At 31.5% G+C, this 18,671-nt stretch overlaps 1 protein-coding gene across 3 annotated transcripts; it reads left to right on the top strand.

The window, feature by feature from the left end:
* The first annotated feature begins 12,557 nt into the window (after positions 1-12,557).
* Positions 12,558-17,637, top strand: LOC136276646 (glutamyl aminopeptidase-like). Of its 3 annotated transcripts, none has more exons than XR_010715194.1 (6): positions 12,558-12,682; positions 13,375-13,479; positions 13,824-13,991; positions 15,006-15,128; positions 15,346-15,689; positions 16,133-17,637. XR_010715194.1 is itself a non-coding variant. In XM_066089233.1 (4 exons), the coding sequence occupies exons 1-4, from the start codon at positions 12,654-12,656 to the stop codon at positions 16,188-16,190; spliced, it is 360 nt and encodes a 119-aa protein (XP_065945305.1). In that variant the 5' UTR covers positions 12,559-12,653; the 3' UTR covers positions 16,191-17,637. The 3 variants fall into 3 exon arrangements, 1 of the variants encoding a protein (XP_065945305.1); XR_010715195.1 differs by having other exon boundaries at positions 12,560-12,682; positions 14,996-15,128; XM_066089233.1 differs by lacking the exons at positions 15,006-15,128; positions 15,346-15,689 and having other exon boundaries at positions 12,559-12,682.
* Positions 17,638-18,671: the final 1,034 nt, after the last annotated feature.

The following is an 18,671-nucleotide window of genomic DNA, read 5'->3' as shown; positions in this document are numbered from 1 at the left end:
TGTTTTTTTCAGTCTTAGTATTCTTAAGTTCGAAGATTTGCTTCCCTTGAAACAGATAATTCTAGTTTTGTGATAAAATGTAACACAAAATGAGGTAGTAATACTACCAGAATTAATAACGTATTGATACATGTTTTGTTTTGAACAAGATAAGACATCCTTTTAAAACAAATAATTATACAACTCTATAAGCAATACCGTATATAATTTTTATAGTTATTTTTCGCACCGTGTTTTTTCACTCTTCTACACTTGTATACAGTTTTGCCCTCTCTTGAATTCTACCTGACACAGTTATGTTTACAGAGAGATAAATCTGAGACATTGTGATTTGCCCAGTTTTAAATTCATCCGTTGAAATTGACAGCGAAAGGGGCGAAAATAAAACGGGAAAGAAAATTTACCGGCATACTGTATGAGCTGTAATTTTTTAAAATCTTAAAAGTTTAATAATTCGATTTAATTGTTTACGCTGTATACTACACATTTACAAAGATAAATTGCAACATGGAAATTGCATCGTATCAATAAACTTATAAGTTTTTAAGTCGATATATTTATTACCAAATAAAAATTTTAACAAGAAATAAAATTCACACTTTGAACTAATTTGAATGAACACTAACTGGGGATTCCTCCACACAAGTTACAGCATTCAAGTCCTATTGGTTTTAAAGAAGACATTTTCCCTATATATTTCAATGTAAAAAATGTATTAATTAACATCACCGGATGTTAGAATTTTGTACAAAATGAAATCGCTTCCCATTAAAATAAGTATCAGCTAGACAGTCTTGTATGCCGCTTCTGTGATATATTTTAGTGTATATCGAAGTATAACTTACATCTCAACAGATCGTAAAATGTGTTCTATTTATATCAAGTTTTATAAAAAGGGGGGTTGTCATAGACGCCTAGATAATACATTCGAGGTGTTTTTCCGACCTTGCCGGAAAGGCCCGAGAAGTTGCTATTGCTACCAGTTTGTGGAAATTGTGAAAACAATGCACTGTTATGCAGAATATCGAACCCGAACATTAAAAATTGGAATATAAAAAATTAATTTTCTCGAAAATATGTCAACCAGACGCTACAAAAGTGTAAACTTGATCTGTAGTTTGACATTTTGAAGCTGTTCAGCAAATTTCATATTATTCCCCAAACGCATAACGAAAAAAAAAGTGTGGAAAACTGAAGTGGGACAGACAGACGGACGGATGGACGGGCTGACGGATGCCGAGGAAAGCTATAATCCCCTCCGGTGAAAACCGGTAGGGGAGTAATAATCCTAAAACCCTACCCTATTGATGTTTTGTACAAAATTTAATTGAATTGGTTCCAGAGAGGAAGTCGAAGTGACAAAAATACCCACAGACAGACTGATGGCGGACCAAAACTGATCAGAAAAACTCACTTGAGCTTTCAGCTGAAATAGAGAATACATCAACCTACAAACACATGGTAAAAATTAAGTCATCATTGCTAACTAAAGGGATATAGCATCATGTGCATACAAAACCACAAATCAAACGGAAAGGATGACTGCACTTCAGGACTTTTAAAAATTGCGACAAATAAATGTTAAAAATGGGCATATTTTTTAATTGTAGGAACTGCCAATGTCCTTACTGCAACTTTATGAAATTATATTACTGAAAAGTTCATATTTACAAACTTTGAAGTCGTTTTCATAGGTAAGGGTTATTACATTTTCTTGAATCTCCATAAGATAATGAGGCCGCCCACTTTTTTAGAGACTTAATAAACAGTCAGCGCATGTTTGGCTATTTTTCTCTATTTAATGGTAGTTGTAAATTTTTATATATTATAGAGAAAAAAACCATATTTTGTGTTCGCGTTCTGTTGTAAAAGGTATATTTTGACCAGACAATCACCTGTTAAATATTATAATTCACCACGTGACTTTTAACCCCACATAAAATTGAGAATACTAGAATTTTGTCACGACGTGTAAGGTAGCACGCATTCCTCTGATATTGAAAGCTTGTACCTATTTGAATCCATTCCCATCGATTGATGGTTTCTTTATTTCTCTTTTTATATGTTTAAGAGAAATCTCATATATTTATCTCAAAATCGTCTTATTTTCATTATAGTTGTATACCGGTATTTAAGAGTTAATTGTGGGTGGTGAGTATTAGGTAGTTTAATATAGGTTTAATACTCAGCGTGGTAAGTAAGGGTCTGAAAATATTATTATAATAATAGTTATAATTTAAAGGTTTATATGCCGTTTGAAATGAACATTTTAAAAGAAAGATATGTTTCATGAAGCTACAAATGTTTTAAACTTTCTTCAAATTATTCAGTTCAAATCAAACGCATCTAAAAGTATTAACTATGAATTCAAATTAATTTATTACTGACCGGGCCGGTCAATAAACGCTCTTCTTAATTGAATTATTCATAAACATGTGATGTGACAAGCTAATTTTAGAACGTACAGAAGATGTCGACGCAAAAACGTGGTCAGTCCGTTGCCAGTGGAATAACGCGTTTTGAGAGAAAAGAAAGAAAGAAACAGTTTGACAGAGAACGTTGTGAAATGAGAATATATATTTGAGATCACTTTGAGCGGTAGACACGTGTTAGAAACTTCATGGTTAACTATGAAGCTGCTGGCTTCTTGCTATAGACAGATAAGTCACACAGCGGTGTGTGTTTTTTGTTTTGTTTAATAAGGTTTTTACTCATAAAAGACAAGACGCCTATGTGTATGATACGATATTCATTGTCTGAAAATAAAATGATAAAATTTGTATAGCTATCACTTTAAAATCTGTAAATTGTATATGTTTTGTATCAAAAGGTCCCAGAAGGAATAATTTTGACGCGTTCTACTAGTATGTTACAATATCATATATGTTGTTAAATATATGAAAATGATGGTTAATTGCAAAAGAGCTTTCACCGATTGTCATCGACACTGATGTGCAACCATCCAAATAAAATGCATAGAACTATATCTTTTCTTTTTATTCTGTAAACAGCACATAAACCTTTTTATATGAATTCAAACAACAATGAACTGTTGTGCGTGCTGCTTTTCTGAATTACTATTCCCACGCACATGGGCATATCCACCTCAAACGTTAAGCGTTTATGAATATGCATAGGCTATTCATTTTCAAATTATGGCTATAGTAACTCGTTAAAAGTTATCAAAAAATTACAAAATTTTCTGTAAACTTCTTTTTCATGTATCTAGTCATGCTGACAAAATTTGGGTCTATATTTCAAGATCGCAAAAAATGCCGTTAAAAACGGCATATATACCTTTAAGTTAACAGGAAATCAGTCATATGATTGAATTATATAAGTGTACTCCAACAGAGGTACTACTCCATACAGCTGACTTTTCAAAAGTCTAAAATATGCTACATATAGAAAAGATTTGTCAATGTTGGTAAATATGAAAGTCTCGGAAAATGAATGCAACTGTGGAAGGTGTCAAAAACATTATTATAGTTTTCTAAAATAAAAAAATATAACAAGCTCAATATATTGCTATGGTATTCACCTTTTTAATCCCCCCAAAAGACTCATTCTTATAAAAAAAAAATGTGTTAGTATATCATGGTTAACAGGACTCGATCCCGGGACTCAATTTTATTGGACTACCGCTTCTGTGCGTTAGCAAATAATTTGCTCTTTAATTCCTTTCAAACACGTAAGTTGTTGACATCGGCCACTGGTTTACAATCATCAATGGCTACTTCTACCGGCCTACATTATATATTGAATATTTTGAAGCTTTAAAAATAGGCAAAACGGAGAGAGAGAGAGACTACATTATCTCTATATTTTATTTTTAAACTATTCATTACAATATCAGTTTCACCTTCCATGTATATTTATGAATCTTTTCTTCAATCAAGGGCAGAAAAATCTAAAACCAGATATTTGCAGGGCAGTAAAGGTAAGAAAACACCCATTTATTTTATAGGCACGCAGTTAAAAACCATTATGTTAAACTTTTATTGAAAATTGACTACTCTCTTTAACAAATGAATTGAAGAAAAATTATGTACAGAATTGGCTGTTACATGTAAATGCAGTCATCCTTTCTGCAAAAAGTTGAATGAAAAACTTTTTGCATTAAACAAATGGCACAGGTATGCGGAAAGGTCGTATTCAACGGTTCAGGTGCCAAATGTTTCAGAAAAGTTATAGTATCATGCACATATATTCATTGATGTTTATTTATATCTAAATGATTATAAAAAGTGGTTTAAAAAAAAGGAAAAAAAAAACCCGAAATGATTCTAAAATTAAAAGAAACCCTTTTTTAGGGTTTTAAGTGCAAAAATGTCCCGCACTCAGATTCAGTATTACAACTTTTGTACATACATGTATACTTGTAAACATATATTTTCATTACATATTTTATATTATCCTTGGGTAACTGAATTCAAACAGTTAGTAACCCGCTTAGACTATTTGTTTTGATTTCCTTGTCTCTATATTGAAATGAATGATGTGGTTCAAATTAGAGTTGTCGAGAGCACCCCCCCCCCCCCCCCCCCGATCAATTTAAATCTAATGCTAAATTACTAGTTGTTAACTTTCCGATACAAAATAAAGTAAATCAACAAATGGTGGCTGACGTTTGTTTTAAAAAAAGCAATTAGAATGAAAACCATTCAAATTGCAAATTATAGACATTGTAAAACAGATAGAATGTTTTGATTTCAAGTTTCAGTAACAAAAGTTTAAAAAAAAAATTCCTTTTCAGTAAGAACACCGCCATTTTTGAAAAAAAATAAATGAATATTTTTTATTTATCAAAAAGTAATTTATTTATTCATGACTTACTCGGGTTTTTTTTTAAATAAAAATAACCCATATGATACAATACGGTATACGTCACAAAGCCTCGTGAAGTTGAATTTGTTTTGTCCAGAGCGTGCTTCCGAATACTCTTTGTTCATACAATGATCAATGAGATGTTTTAAACAGAAATTGCAGGCTCTTTTTTTATTTGCAAATATTGTCATAATAAAATATCAATTAGAGTTTCAAATAATGTCTAATTATGGTTTGATGATGTAACTTTAAGTGACACAGAAATAAATGCTCATAAATGTATAAGATGCCGTGCGTTTCGTTGATGATTGTAAATAGTGTTTTGTCTTTTAACAGTTTCAAAATAAGTTTCAAACTGTTCGAAATAATAAAACTTTACTTTAAAAATTCGGGATTTTCATAACCTGGAGTTATCGTTCGTAACACGAGTTATCTCTCCATTAGAGCAGGTATACCGCTATTTGAATACACTGTCTTGCATGCTGTAGCCTGTATGTTATAATTTTCTTCTGTCTGTCATTTGATTTCATTTTGACTGTATGCCAACATGGTGATGTCAATAATCCGTTGAATTTAACCAGTCTATAAAATGGTTAAAATAAATGTTTTTTGTCTTGTTTAATCGGTTACTGATGTATGTTGTCAATGTAAAAAGACAATTGTGCAATCAAAGGATGCTGTAATACTACAAAAACAGTACTGAGTTTACTTGCGCGTTAAATTGTAGCATCTTTTTTTGAAGTGTGTTAGTGTGTGTGTGTGAGGGGGGGGGGGGGGGGCTCTTTCCTTGTGTGTGTGTATGTGGGGGGGGGGGGTGTAGCGTAGAACTTCGATTTCACTATTTATTTCCTTCTTTTCACAGATTCACTTTAATTCTCTCATGATGCTATCAAAAAACCGTTTGGGGGAGGGGGAACTTCATGTTTATTAACTTTTTTATATGTTAACTTATGAAAACTATCTGCTGCAAGAAGAGGTGGGGAGGGGACTCCCGTGCCCCTCCTTTTCATTGATGCTACGCGCCTGCCATCTACCTATAATAAATACAGTTGCTGGCAGTGAAGTGCGTGGTTTAAGGCAGCTGATACATGTTCATTATTTTTCCCAGTGAAGTGGACCTATGCAAAACATATATAAATACATTTCTGTCCACCTCTCTAAAAAAATATTTTATTTTATCAGTAGGTCCAAGTACAAAGGTAGGCATTATACCGTATGAACGTATCTGCACTGATCATTGGCGGACATTACTATACTTCCACTTGATGGATATCATTTGGATTAATTAATGACTAATTTCAATTTATCATGGAAATTTAAGAGATAATGGATGAAAACATTTGCAACCAAGCTTATGCTTAATTTATCGCATATAACTTACAACCATGTTTTCATTTAAAGTGCGTCTCGAATTTGATCGACAACATTCATGTTTATCTTTATATTAATACTTCATTCCATTCTTTTTTCATGAAATGTTTTCATGAAATGTTTATTCCAAAACATAGTTTTCATGTGCATGGCTAATTGATATTAATTTTGCTCTCGTGCAGTGCATTTTTTTTAAATTAAACTTTAATATTCTCTCACGCTTTACCATATATTTGTTTGCTATAGAAAGTACGTAAATAAAGTACAACTCAATTATATAGAGGGCGCTATGATAAATGATAAAAGTAATAAAGTAACTAAAAGTAAAACGAATAAACTACAAAAATATTGTGCAGGTACACCTGAATTGATGACCTTCGGTACCTGGTTAGATACTAATAATCACTGCGTCTATATTTGTTTCATGAATTCATTTCGAACAAATATGCACCTCAACACGCTAGCGCAAACATCGTATTTTGAAAGTGTGTGTGCGTGGGAGGAGGGGCAGACCGACTTAGAATTTTGACGAAAAACAATTTTAAAAATTAAAATCAATAAGTAGTTCACAAATTCCCAAAATCCAAGTCCGTGAAGTTGGCAGGTGTTGGGGGGGGGGGGTCTCATACATGTATATATGAATTTAATCACAAATATATATATATGCCTACTTTCTTAATATTGCTTTTGCGTTGTCCTCAGAAAAAAAAGATAGGGACAATTCGTTAGGACATTATATTTCTATATTTGATTTCTAAAAAAAAGTTGATTTTTAATTCCAGCCCTTTTTAAAATTCATAGCATCTTTTTATTCTGCGTATCAGGTAGGGATGTTTTATTAGAGATATCACTAAACCACCATCCACCCGTTAGCTCTATTAGCTACTAGCTCTAAAATTGACAAAAGGAGTAATGATGTTTCAAAAGTATGAAGCAAAATGTCTTTCATTCACAATGTTTCCCAATTGATCAAAAACATGTATATCACGTTTTAGATGTTATTGATTGTAATCAAACGCATTCTTTGCTTTCTTATGATATGCTGACTTAATTTTTTTTTTTTTTGGAATTTGAAATCAACTGTTGATATTTTCTGTTTTCAAACAATATCACATGTTTTTGTCGGAAGAAATCTCGTATTTGTAAACTCCCGCACTACTTACTAATCTTTGAATACCGGGAAGTAATGCATACCTGCTATAAGGGGAAGATAACTCTTTCAGTAACGATAACTCTAGTTTATGGGAAGACGGAATACCAAACTGTAAACATTTAATGAAAATAAATGCCGTGCTACACGTCTAGTCGAATTAGATTTCCTTCTCTTTATTGATTTTAACGTACATGTCCTCTTTAAAATTGTTGAGAGCTCTCCCACCTTTACATTTTTTTAAACATCCTACCCTTAATGTTACTCAACTCCGATACGAAGTAACGTTTATCAATGAATTTGTTCCTTAAAAGAAATTTCAAATTATATAAGGCTAATCGTCGGAAAAGTAAGAAGACTGAGTAGTTAACGGTTTTGTTGTGTAATTAGTTTTGAGTTTCAAAAAATAGATTACAACAGTACGTTTCTTAACAATGGAAGCATTCTCATTGCTGAATAAAAAAGTAAATGTTTTAAGGGGGCTGGGGGTGGCTGCCATTTTAGTGAATATTGATCCCCTTTTAAAGAAGAGCTCCATATAAAAATAATAGAAAATGATAAAATTTTATAATAAATTATATGAAATTTTTCTTTATCAAATAGTAGTTGATAGCTTCAGAAATCGCATATAAAAGTTTCAAATAAGTTTTGAATTACATTATATTTCGACCCCCAGCCTCCTTAATCATCAAGATAATTTGTCAACACGAATGTCTGAAGGTTGTACGTTATTTGGTTTTCTGCTTTTACCTGGTACCCAGTAGCAAGCAGATCTGTAGCTTTATGGTCTGAAAAAAAATTGGATGGACGATCAAACAGCTACACGGAAATAACATACACTGAACCAAAGTTCTAGGTGTTCACCAGGTATAATGTATTTAGTAAATGAAATAAACACATTTCTGGGTATAGTCCACTAATGCATTTTCCATAGGCGGTAATGTTAACGTTATGGTTCATAGCTCCGGCCCTAATTTTCGTTCAGCAACGAGGGACCTCTTGAATGAAAGCTCATCAAATTGTCTCTTTCCTGTTAAAATTTCGTGGTTTGAAGTCAGATTCGTTTTCCGGCAAAATGCGTCTGTATTGAAAAACTCTGAAAATGAAAGTAAAAGTAGGGAATTTCTCAGTTTTGGAAATGGTGTACATCAAACAATTTCAATTCTTTTCTTCAAATGATAATTCAATTTTGACACTTGTTTTAAAAATTGCAAATCCTCTTTTCTGACATGTGTCAACCATTCTGATTTAAAATGTCCCAATAAATGTATATACACTCTGCAAGTATAGGGCCTATTTTGCTTAAAGGCACTTCTTTGTTGTCCTACCGATTCTAAAAATAGTTAGAGGGATATACCCTTCTTTGTCTTGTCGGATTTTCACTTGACTTTCAAGTAGTTGAGAACGATGTATTGATGTATTGCGACACGAGAACTTGCCATTTATTGAATGTCCTGAACACTTCCGGTTTGGTTAACTGTTCTTTAGAGCTTTCAGATTATTGTTGGTTGTCGGTTGAAACGACGAATTGAAAAATTATATAAAAAACTTTTTATACGTATTGCCAAATATTTTAAAGAATATACGTATTGTCTGATATTTAAAGAAATATCGAGGCCAGCTATACATGCATACTACATATATGCTGTTCAGCAGTGTACGGCATAAAGACCATGAAATAAATTGTATTCAAAGAGCTGTCACTGCATGAAAGCATTTGCAATTGAATAAATCTAATTCATCTTTTTAACTTGCCAAAAATGGCGTTAAATGCAATTTATATTGCTGCTCAGATTTGATAAGTCTAGTTATAGGCCAGCTTTTTTAAGAATATATAATGCAAAGAGCCAGAAAAAAATATGGAGAATTTTATAAAATTGAGGACATATGGTAAATTGGCCAAATTTGGAACCTGCCTGACTCTGTATTAGATAGAAATGTATAAAAAAAAAACTCAGCTTCATTCTAGTATAGGTAATATGACATGATTGACCATAAACCATTCGGACCAAAATTATATATATGTATTATCTCTAAATGATGTGTTTGACATTCAATGTATTTCTAACCCAGTTAGTCTAACCTCAGATATACAAGTACTAGTCCAAACCAATATACTTTTAGTCAACATATCTCATAAAGAATTCTTATAAAAATATTATAGAACAAGTACCTCTACTGGTATGTTTTATATCTTAATTATACATAAAGAATAATACATACCTGTTTCCATATTACACCCTGTATCATTCCGAGACACCAACTCAGCCAGAGGACTGTGTTCAACGAAGTATTTATTATTTTTTAATTATACAAGATTACAATAAATCACATATAACTATTTCTTAGAGATATCTGCAGTACACATTGGACAATAAAACCATTAAACAACAATATATTTTCAACTGTCATTACGTATGTCTCTGAAAATGTTGATGGTATACAGTTGGCATGGATATTTGTGCAGAAAATGGTGAGGTTTTCTCCATTGATATCATCTGATCTTACTGATGATATATATGATTTAAAGTTACAATAAATGTATTTCTCACAAACATACAGTGACGTAAAAACAAAAGCATAACACTTATATTTGCAACAAATCAAAATGAGTAGAAATAGATTAGATATTTTGCAACTAGAAATAATTCCAGAATAATTTAATTCTGATTGTAACGCGCTTTCTGATTGGCTTAAAATTATTATATCGTATAAAGAATGTTGCCTATGTCATAGTAAGACTAAGGTCAAAAACGTATCAATACGCGTGAATGTACGTTTGAATTTTGTACAATTTTACGTCATTTTAAAGGGCAAATGACCGTTTTTATTTACAATGAAGAGTAAAAAAATTAAATTATAAGGAATGAATTCAACATTTATTAGTTTTATACGATATAAAATGGTTTAAAACAGTTTACGCTTTTTCATAAACAGCTTCGCGGTTTATTAAGCGTAAATTGCCCCAAACCATTTTATATCGTATAAAACAAATACTTATTGAATTCATTCCTTGATTATTGATGGAAGGTCAGATGTTTCAAAATTCATTGCATTGTTTTGTTTGGATACTAACAAACTAAGTCGGCATTGTTTTTTTCCAGGTTTGGGAATGTTTCTTTTACACTGACTGATATTATGAAGGATATCCTTGTTTCATGTTTCAGCAAGTCCCTGCCTTTTCCAAGTCAGATGGAGTAAAAAATTCATTTGATTTGGAAGATTCAGGGACTTGCTGAAACATATACTTTATAAGTTTATTTTATTGGATATGAATACTAAGAAACCTGGTATCTCTTGCTCTAATTCATTTTTAAGATATTGCTTTTCCTGCCCAAACCTAGGCCTGCATATCAAAAGGTTTAAGGATTGAAATGCACTGAATGCTGTGCTCCAAATACACTACATACACTATTTTCTCAGAATTTCACCTGAATGTATGACTTTAAATTACTTTTTGGAGCATTAAGTATGAATTTGAGTATCATGCCTACTAAATGATTAGACAAAATAAAATAAAAGGATAATTATAAAAGATCATAAGGTAACAATATGCATTTATTATTCATCATCATCATAGCTAGAACACAAAGAGGATTTTATTAAGATCATTTCTATTCTACTTTGTTTTCTTCCCACACCCAACATGTCTTGATGATTCTTCTGCTGATATTTTAGAAAATGTAAAATGAAAAACAGAATCATCTGAGGTGGTAACGTATTATTTTTTGGTAGTTACAAATGGTATGTGCCGTTTGTATATGGTGAGATGGAAGAAGGAGGAAACTTTGTAGAAAACAAAGTATGGCTCAACATGACACAAGGTATCGTTATGCCTTGATTAATTGTTTATAATAATTTTACCTTTCAATAGAAATTTCTAACTTTATTTCAAAACATATCTTTGAAAATTATACATTTTTAGACAAATCTGTTAAACATTTCAAGTGTCTTTTGATTTGACAATACCGGTACGCAAACAAATTCCATGACTTGATCTTATGATGGCTCCATTATCTCATCAATACATATACTGTACCTGTATTATATGATTTTTATCCAACCAATGCAAACTGTAATTAATTAATAACAGTTAGCATTAATAATTAATCATTAATTTATCATTAATAAACATAACTCTACCTTTATCGCACCAAGTACAACTTTATAAACATTATTTGTCAATATATATCTGTTAAAATGTAAATTGAGCAATATGTTTTATTAAAATTGGTTTTTGTAACTGTTTTTAGCTGTTGTAAACGTTGACAGTAATAAGTTGGTGATTGGTAACTATGGAAACACTGGGTATTACCGAGTGAACTATGACCTGTCCACCTGGCAGAAAATAACTCAACACCTGATAAAAAACCACAAGTTAAATATTTTTTTATTCTGTTGAATGATCATTTGTCCAGGTTTACCTGTATTGGTGTATCCAAACATTTAGAGTTGCTTGGTACCATTTTATATCCAATTTTGTGAATGCTTTTAAACGATGCTCATGCTAAGTATGTGCATAAAAAGACATTGCTTTAGTTTTCCCGGTAAATTAAGCCTTATTTAAATAAAAACGATGTACAAAATTTGTTTACAATACAAACAACACAAATGGGTACCGTGTTATTTCGCGTCACATTAAAACTCGCCCTTGATGTCGAGGTGGCTATTGTATTACGACTTTGACATCGCAAGGATTAAAGGTCATAATATTTTGGCAAATCAAAAATAAAGTCGTGTACATTTTGTACACTAACATTTCTGAAGTTTGCTTTCAATCAATTCATAACTTGTGGATTGAATAAACCCAATTTTGGGGAAAGAATCAACACGGTTCCCTTTTCTTAACATTCCCATGATGCAGTTCAGATGGTTTTTTGTATGCCCATAAAAGAAATTATTGCATTTACTTTGAATATTTAAAAGGAAACCGATTCTGCTGGTGTAAATAGGCAAAAGACTATAAGTTTCTAAGATAATTGGTCTGTCTGGAAAACTATTTTATACTTTAATAGCAAAAATATCTGACCATGCAGTTGTAAAAAAATATTTCCCCCACTGAAATATAGCATAGCTTTTCACTATGGCTGTTTTAATTACAAAGCTCTGTAACATGTATTCATTTATTTGTTTCTGCTTTTAAATATGGGTACAATTAGAAACAAGGTTAATTACTTGAAGATCATAATTCAAACATGCATACATGCAAAAATTATCATCTTTTTCAGGTTTTCTCTGTCGGGGATAGAGCAGGATTTATCAGTGATTCCTTTGAACTCTCTAGGTTGGTACATACTCGATTGGGATGAAAAAGGAAGGAGAATATCTTACAAGGTGAGAAAGGACTTGCTGCGAAAAAATATAATTGAGCATTACATGCATTATCATCATTATATATTTACAACAGAAGATATACCCTGTCCTTTTGTTACAGATGAGTCAAATTTTCTTTTGGTAACTGTATCAAGGATCCTCCACTCCTTTTGAAAAAGTTCTGCATGCAACCCTTATCTTTTATATTCTTAGATATATGGTATTCTAACATGTGCTTGACTTGAAAATGGCAGAAAAAAGTCCAATTTTAAGGAAAATATCAACTTTCAAAAATTAATTACTATAATTCACAAAAACAAAACCAAAGTCCCTGCTAGATTTGAACTCGGAACCTACAATTTAGTAGACCATTGTTATACCCATTGCACTTCATACAGTGCAGATACACAGTGTAGATAAATGTCCACTTTTGGTGATATAATTAGGTTCACAGTTGGTTGAGATTACCATGTTGTGACATACTGTCATAGGACGTAACGTCACAGGGTGTCGATGATCCTTAGATCACTAGGGGAAGCCTTCTCTAGGTTTGTATTTTAGGTTACAGGAAGATTGTACCTCCCTCTCTACTAGAGATTTTTATGTATACAACAACTATTCAATTACATCAGAATGACTTAATCAATCTTGGAAAAGATCCTCCTAATGATAGATTGATTGATTGTTTGATTGCTGGTTTGCTGTTAATTCAGGCGTCTTCAGTCTTTGCTTATCAGTGTAGCTGTATCTTATGGAGATGTAAACACAGTGAAGGAGGCAACAGATCGCTTCAACCAGTGGATGCAGAACACAGATAAGTATATACATGTACCCAGTCTAGGGAGTGCTATGGTTTTATTAATATTCCCGGGCATCAATTTTAAATTGTGAATTTAGTGAAAATCAGTTTCGAGAATATCTAAATTTATGCCTTATTATCCTATAAATACAATGAATATTTAATAATAGCACTTCAATGAATATTAAATTTTGTGGAGAAACTCAGCAAAAAGATACACAAAAATTGGCAACCAACAAATTATGATGATACCACAGAATGTACATGTACCCTGCCCCCCCCCCCCCCCCAGAAAAAAGGCTCTTGATTTAATGGTAATTGTTGGATGGATGTTAACAAAGTGTTTTTGTTTTACTTTTTTAGTATTGATACTGAATTACAAGGCAGAATATTTGATGCAGGCATTATGTATGGATCAGAGAAAGAGTGGATGTTTGTGAAGAACCAGTACTTGAATGTTTTAGTACCTTCAAAGCGGTCACAACTGATGAAAGCTTTGGCAAAGTCTAGGGACTACTCTCTGCTTAGCAGGTATATACAGTATATACTACATATAAATGCTGCTCAGTGGTTTACAGAATAAAGACCATAAAAAAAATTGTATTTAAAGAGGTAGCTGCCACGGAAAGTATTATGCACTTGAATAATTTATCTGTAAAATTATGTGCAAAAAATGCAGACGACATTAAATGTAATTGATGATGATACCAGTGCTTAGACATGATCAGCCTAGTAATAGGCCAATCTTTCACAGTATGATGCAAATAGCAAAAATATGAACCAGAATTTTATTTAAATGAGAACATCTGGTGAATCTGTCATTTGCAACCTTCTTGACATTGTAATCATGGTAATAGAATAAACTATTAAAGCTACATTTCATTATGTATGCGGGCATTACATAACATGATTGACTATAAACTATTAGGAACAAAATAATATACATGTACTATCTCTAAATGATGTGTTTGACATTCAAAATATTTCTAACCCATTTGAATAGTCTAACCTAAGATATACTAGTCCAAACCATTATACTTTTTTTCAACAGACCTTATTAAGAATTCTTATAAAAATTATTATAGAACAAGTACATGCACTTGTACATGTATGTTTTAATTGTAGAAGTTTATAATAATGAATTAAGTAGACTTAAGACAATAAAATCATTAAACAATAAGAAACTGTAAACCAACTTTTATTCGCAAAGACTTCATTTCGCAATTTAATGGAGATAAACTGGTTCCCGGTGAATATTTTTCGTGACCACGCTTTTCCAACACTCCCATAAAACCAATACATATAAGTGACAAGAGGCTCTCACCAATCACGCAAATGTTTCTCGCACATGAATAATAGTTAGTTTACAGTATTTCTAACCCAGTTAGTTTAATCCGAGATATCCATATTGAAACGAGTATACATCTCCTTTTATTCAACATATCTCATTAATAGAAAATGCACCTGTATGCAGTAAATTTTAATTATATCATATTTCAATAAATTGTATATATTTTTGTTTTTTATTTTAAAAGATATCTGCAGTACGCATTGGACAATAAAATCATTAAACAACAAGATATTTCAACTGTTTGTCTCTGTAAATATTGATGGTAGGCTGTTGGCATGGAGATTTGTGCAGAGAAACTGGTCCAAATTAAGAAAATGGTAAGGGGTTGTTCTGCATTTATATCTGATTATTGCCAAAGATATGTATACTGAATATTAAAACAATTTACTGATGATATTATGGATTTAAAGTTACAATAAATTTTTGTCTCTCAGACTTGTTGTCACATGGTAACAACAGCATAATAATAGGGTTGTGATTTTTCAGCAGATCCACTAATTTCAACGGATTTGAAAATAAAAATGTTCACTTTAGATTTCAGAACAGACCAACAACTGAATGATTTCCTTTTTATCTTCTTTGGCGATTCACATCCCTGATAAGTTTAAGGCCGTTTTGGATTGTATTATCTGGTCATTCCTGACAGTGATTTTCAGTTGGAGACTGGACCTTTAGATTCCCTTTTTACAAGAAATCAAATTGAATGGAAATAGAATAAACATTTTGCAAATAAACTATTTTCTTTCATCCTACAACGCTCAGTGTTATTGATAGAAGGTCAGTGTTTAGGATACACCTAGATTAAGCTGTCATTTACTTAGACTGATATTATCAAGGATTGTACAAGTGAATTTTCTACTCCATTCGACTTGGAAGAGGTAGGGACTTGCTGAAATATATACATTATACAAAATTCTTTACTTTTTATAAATTTTAATTAGATATAATTACTAAGATAAATTTGGCCCTTTTTGTCTTATCTGTTGCTCTGTTGGATTCTTTTTTAAGATATTAATTTTCCTACCCAAACCTAGGCCTGTAGATTTTAAAGCTGTGAGAAATTAGAATGTATGCTTTGCTGCAAATACATACATTGTATGAATTTCAGAATCTCAGAATATCACCTTCATTCATGAATACACTTTTAGTTTGTGTATGCTTTTTGGAGCAAGAAGTACAAATATGAGTATCATTCATGCTAAGTTTCATAATATCAATGTCAAAGAGGCACACATGGCTTTAAAATTATTAATAAGAATATCGTTTTACAACAAAAATTTCCAAAAGTACTTATAGCAATTTACCTTTCCTGTACGTACAGGTGCAGCAATTTTTCAAAGAGCACGATGCTGGATCAGGAACTCGAGCAGTACAGATAGCCTCGGAGAACATTCAGATGAACATCCAGTGGCTAGAGCAGAATGGACAGACCGTCCAACACTGGCTACAAAGGAACTCGGAATGATACATGTACAACTTCAGTCAAGGAGCTTGCATTGTTATCCATTTCATGTCTTGTGTTCTTTTTGTTCTCCTGTAAAGGGTAATACAATGTATAGTTTATTCTTGTGTACCATACTCTTGTAAAGGGTAATTTGGTGTGTGTATGATCTCTGTATACTTGTCTTGTAAAAACAGCGTGGTAGTTTCTTTTGAAGAGGCAAAAGCTGTTGAGATTTGTTATCTTTGGGAAAATCAAGGGTTTTGTTTGTTATACATATTTAGGGGAAGATGAGGACTTTAATAATTTTGTAATAACTTTCTTACATTTAAGTTATTACAATGTAATTTTAATCTATGAACATTTGAATAATGTTTCTTTTATCAGTATTTATAAATGTAACTATAAAAATTTTTGACATTGAATCTCATCCAAATCTTAATGACATTTATATCTTTACCACATGCATGTATTTAGCATATCCTTAGTTTGACATCTTTTTTTAGTTCAAAGTTTAATTTCCCAGAACAGGAAAATTTTTAAAATAATCTCATTCGACACTTTTGATGCATATAGCGTTCTCGGTTTTATTTTGCTAAGATACTTTCTAGTATGTCATGTCCAATTTGATTCTGATGTCTCTGTCTTAGGTTATGTGTTGAGTTTACATATAATTCATTGATTTCTTGTCATTGTCGTGAAATGTAGAGGAAATATTGTTACTTAGTGTTGTGATTTCCTCTTATCATGGCTACCTTTTAATGATTTTGAACTAAGAGCATAAATGATATGCTTTAATTTGTGTTTCTTATATGATAAGAAAAGTTTGACCTAGTAATTCTGAAGAAAAAAACCTGTTTAACATGATACTCTTTGATACTGTCATATAATTGTGCAATAAGTATGATAATCATTTTTAAAAGGCAGGTTTTTTTTAATCAAAATTATGTCCATTATATGTTTAATAGCTAGGAAAATTATTGTTCTATAATTATTGTTAACATGATTTTACAGCTGTAAATAGCTGACAGCTGCATGCGTAATTTGAAACGCCTTGATGTCTAATGGGCACCAGTAATGTCTCGGAAAATTATTTTAACATTCTCTTAAGAAAAAGTAACGTTAAAATTGTATACGGTATGTCTTTTATTTGTTTCCAATGGATATTTAGAAACATATGTATACGCGTTATGATAATCCTTTACAAATGACTTATAGCAAGTTCATATTTATTTATACATGTTGTTTGATATTTAGTTTTTGTTTTGTGGGTTTTTTTCATTTGTACATTTTTGTGAATGCTTTCAATCAGTTATGATAATCTTTTTTTACATTTTGATTTGTTCAATTAATTTATAAACTGAATATATAAATTACTAAAATTAGATAACAACGTGAAGAATTGATATTTTCAAATTTTCGGGACAACCAGTTATTTAAACAACTGCTGTAATTAAATTAGTGTGTTGTTTCCTCTCCAATATATTATTATTTTAATACTACATGTTCATTTTTGCTATTACCAGCATGCAGATTACTATACCTCTGTGAATGTACTGAGGTTTAAGGTGGTATGGGTCATCTATCGATATAAATAAGGATTCAAGTACATGATAATTAAAATACTTTCTTTAACAGCCCTCTAACCTACTGCGCAACGCTGTTAGGTGACAATAGTGGGAAAGAAACTACTTATATAATTACACTTGGTTTCATTGTTTATTTCGATAAACGTCACAACATGGAAGAGTCCCATACTATGTATGACCTTAAGGAATGATCATATCCAATAAAGCCCGAGGCCTTTTACATAGTTTTGATAACAGTTTTTCCAATAGTTTTAATCACGCACCGACTTTGATTAGCATCTCAGAATACTCAATGAAATCAATGATTCCGTATATTAACATTTACTTGTATTTACATAATTAAATATTGAATTATTGATTGACATTGGTACGTACATTATTCTATTTCGTATAATTATGAAAACCCCCACTTGCGCCCCAATGATTTATGATTTACGTCATTGATGAGCTTAATTATACCTTACTTTGGTAACAAGTGTTATCACTGACAAATGAAGACACTAAAGTAAATATATGATCATACATTCAAATATGCGCATTGTAGAACAATGAACCGTGTTGCTTGCAGTGTTTTCAATTCCTAAAACTAAGATATTATATATGGATAAGATTTTTGTCTATTTTATGATAAATCTATTAATGAACTATAATGCTCGGTGAAATCATACTAATACACAGCACAATATCGTTAAACATATTTCTATAGTTCATATTACAAACAACCATGGCATTACCACGACTCAGAGTTTGACAATGAAAAAATTATTGCTTGGGAACTCTATTTCAAAAAACTGTATAAACATATTATAATTTCGTATAAGTAGGTCCAA

This window comes from Magallana gigas, chromosome 6, assembly GCF_963853765.1.
Source record: "Magallana gigas chromosome 6, xbMagGiga1.1, whole genome shotgun sequence".
NCBI classification, from domain to species: domain Eukaryota; kingdom Metazoa; phylum Mollusca; class Bivalvia; order Ostreida; family Ostreidae; genus Magallana; species Magallana gigas.
The sequence above is the reverse complement of the archived record's forward strand: the minus strand, read 5'-3'. Positions and strand labels throughout refer to the sequence as shown.

Coding starts and splice junctions, on each gene's coding strand:
- LOC136276646 (XM_066089233.1), top strand. CDS start 12,654: ATGAAAAAGGAAGGAGAATATCTTACAAG. Junction 13,480..13,823: donor TGGATGCAGAACACAGATAA/GTATATACATGT, acceptor TTACTTTTTTAG/TATTGATACTGAATTACAAG. Junction 13,992..16,132: donor GACTACTCTCTGCTTAGCAG/GTATATACAGTA, acceptor CTGTACGTACAG/GTGCAGCAATTTTTCAAAGA.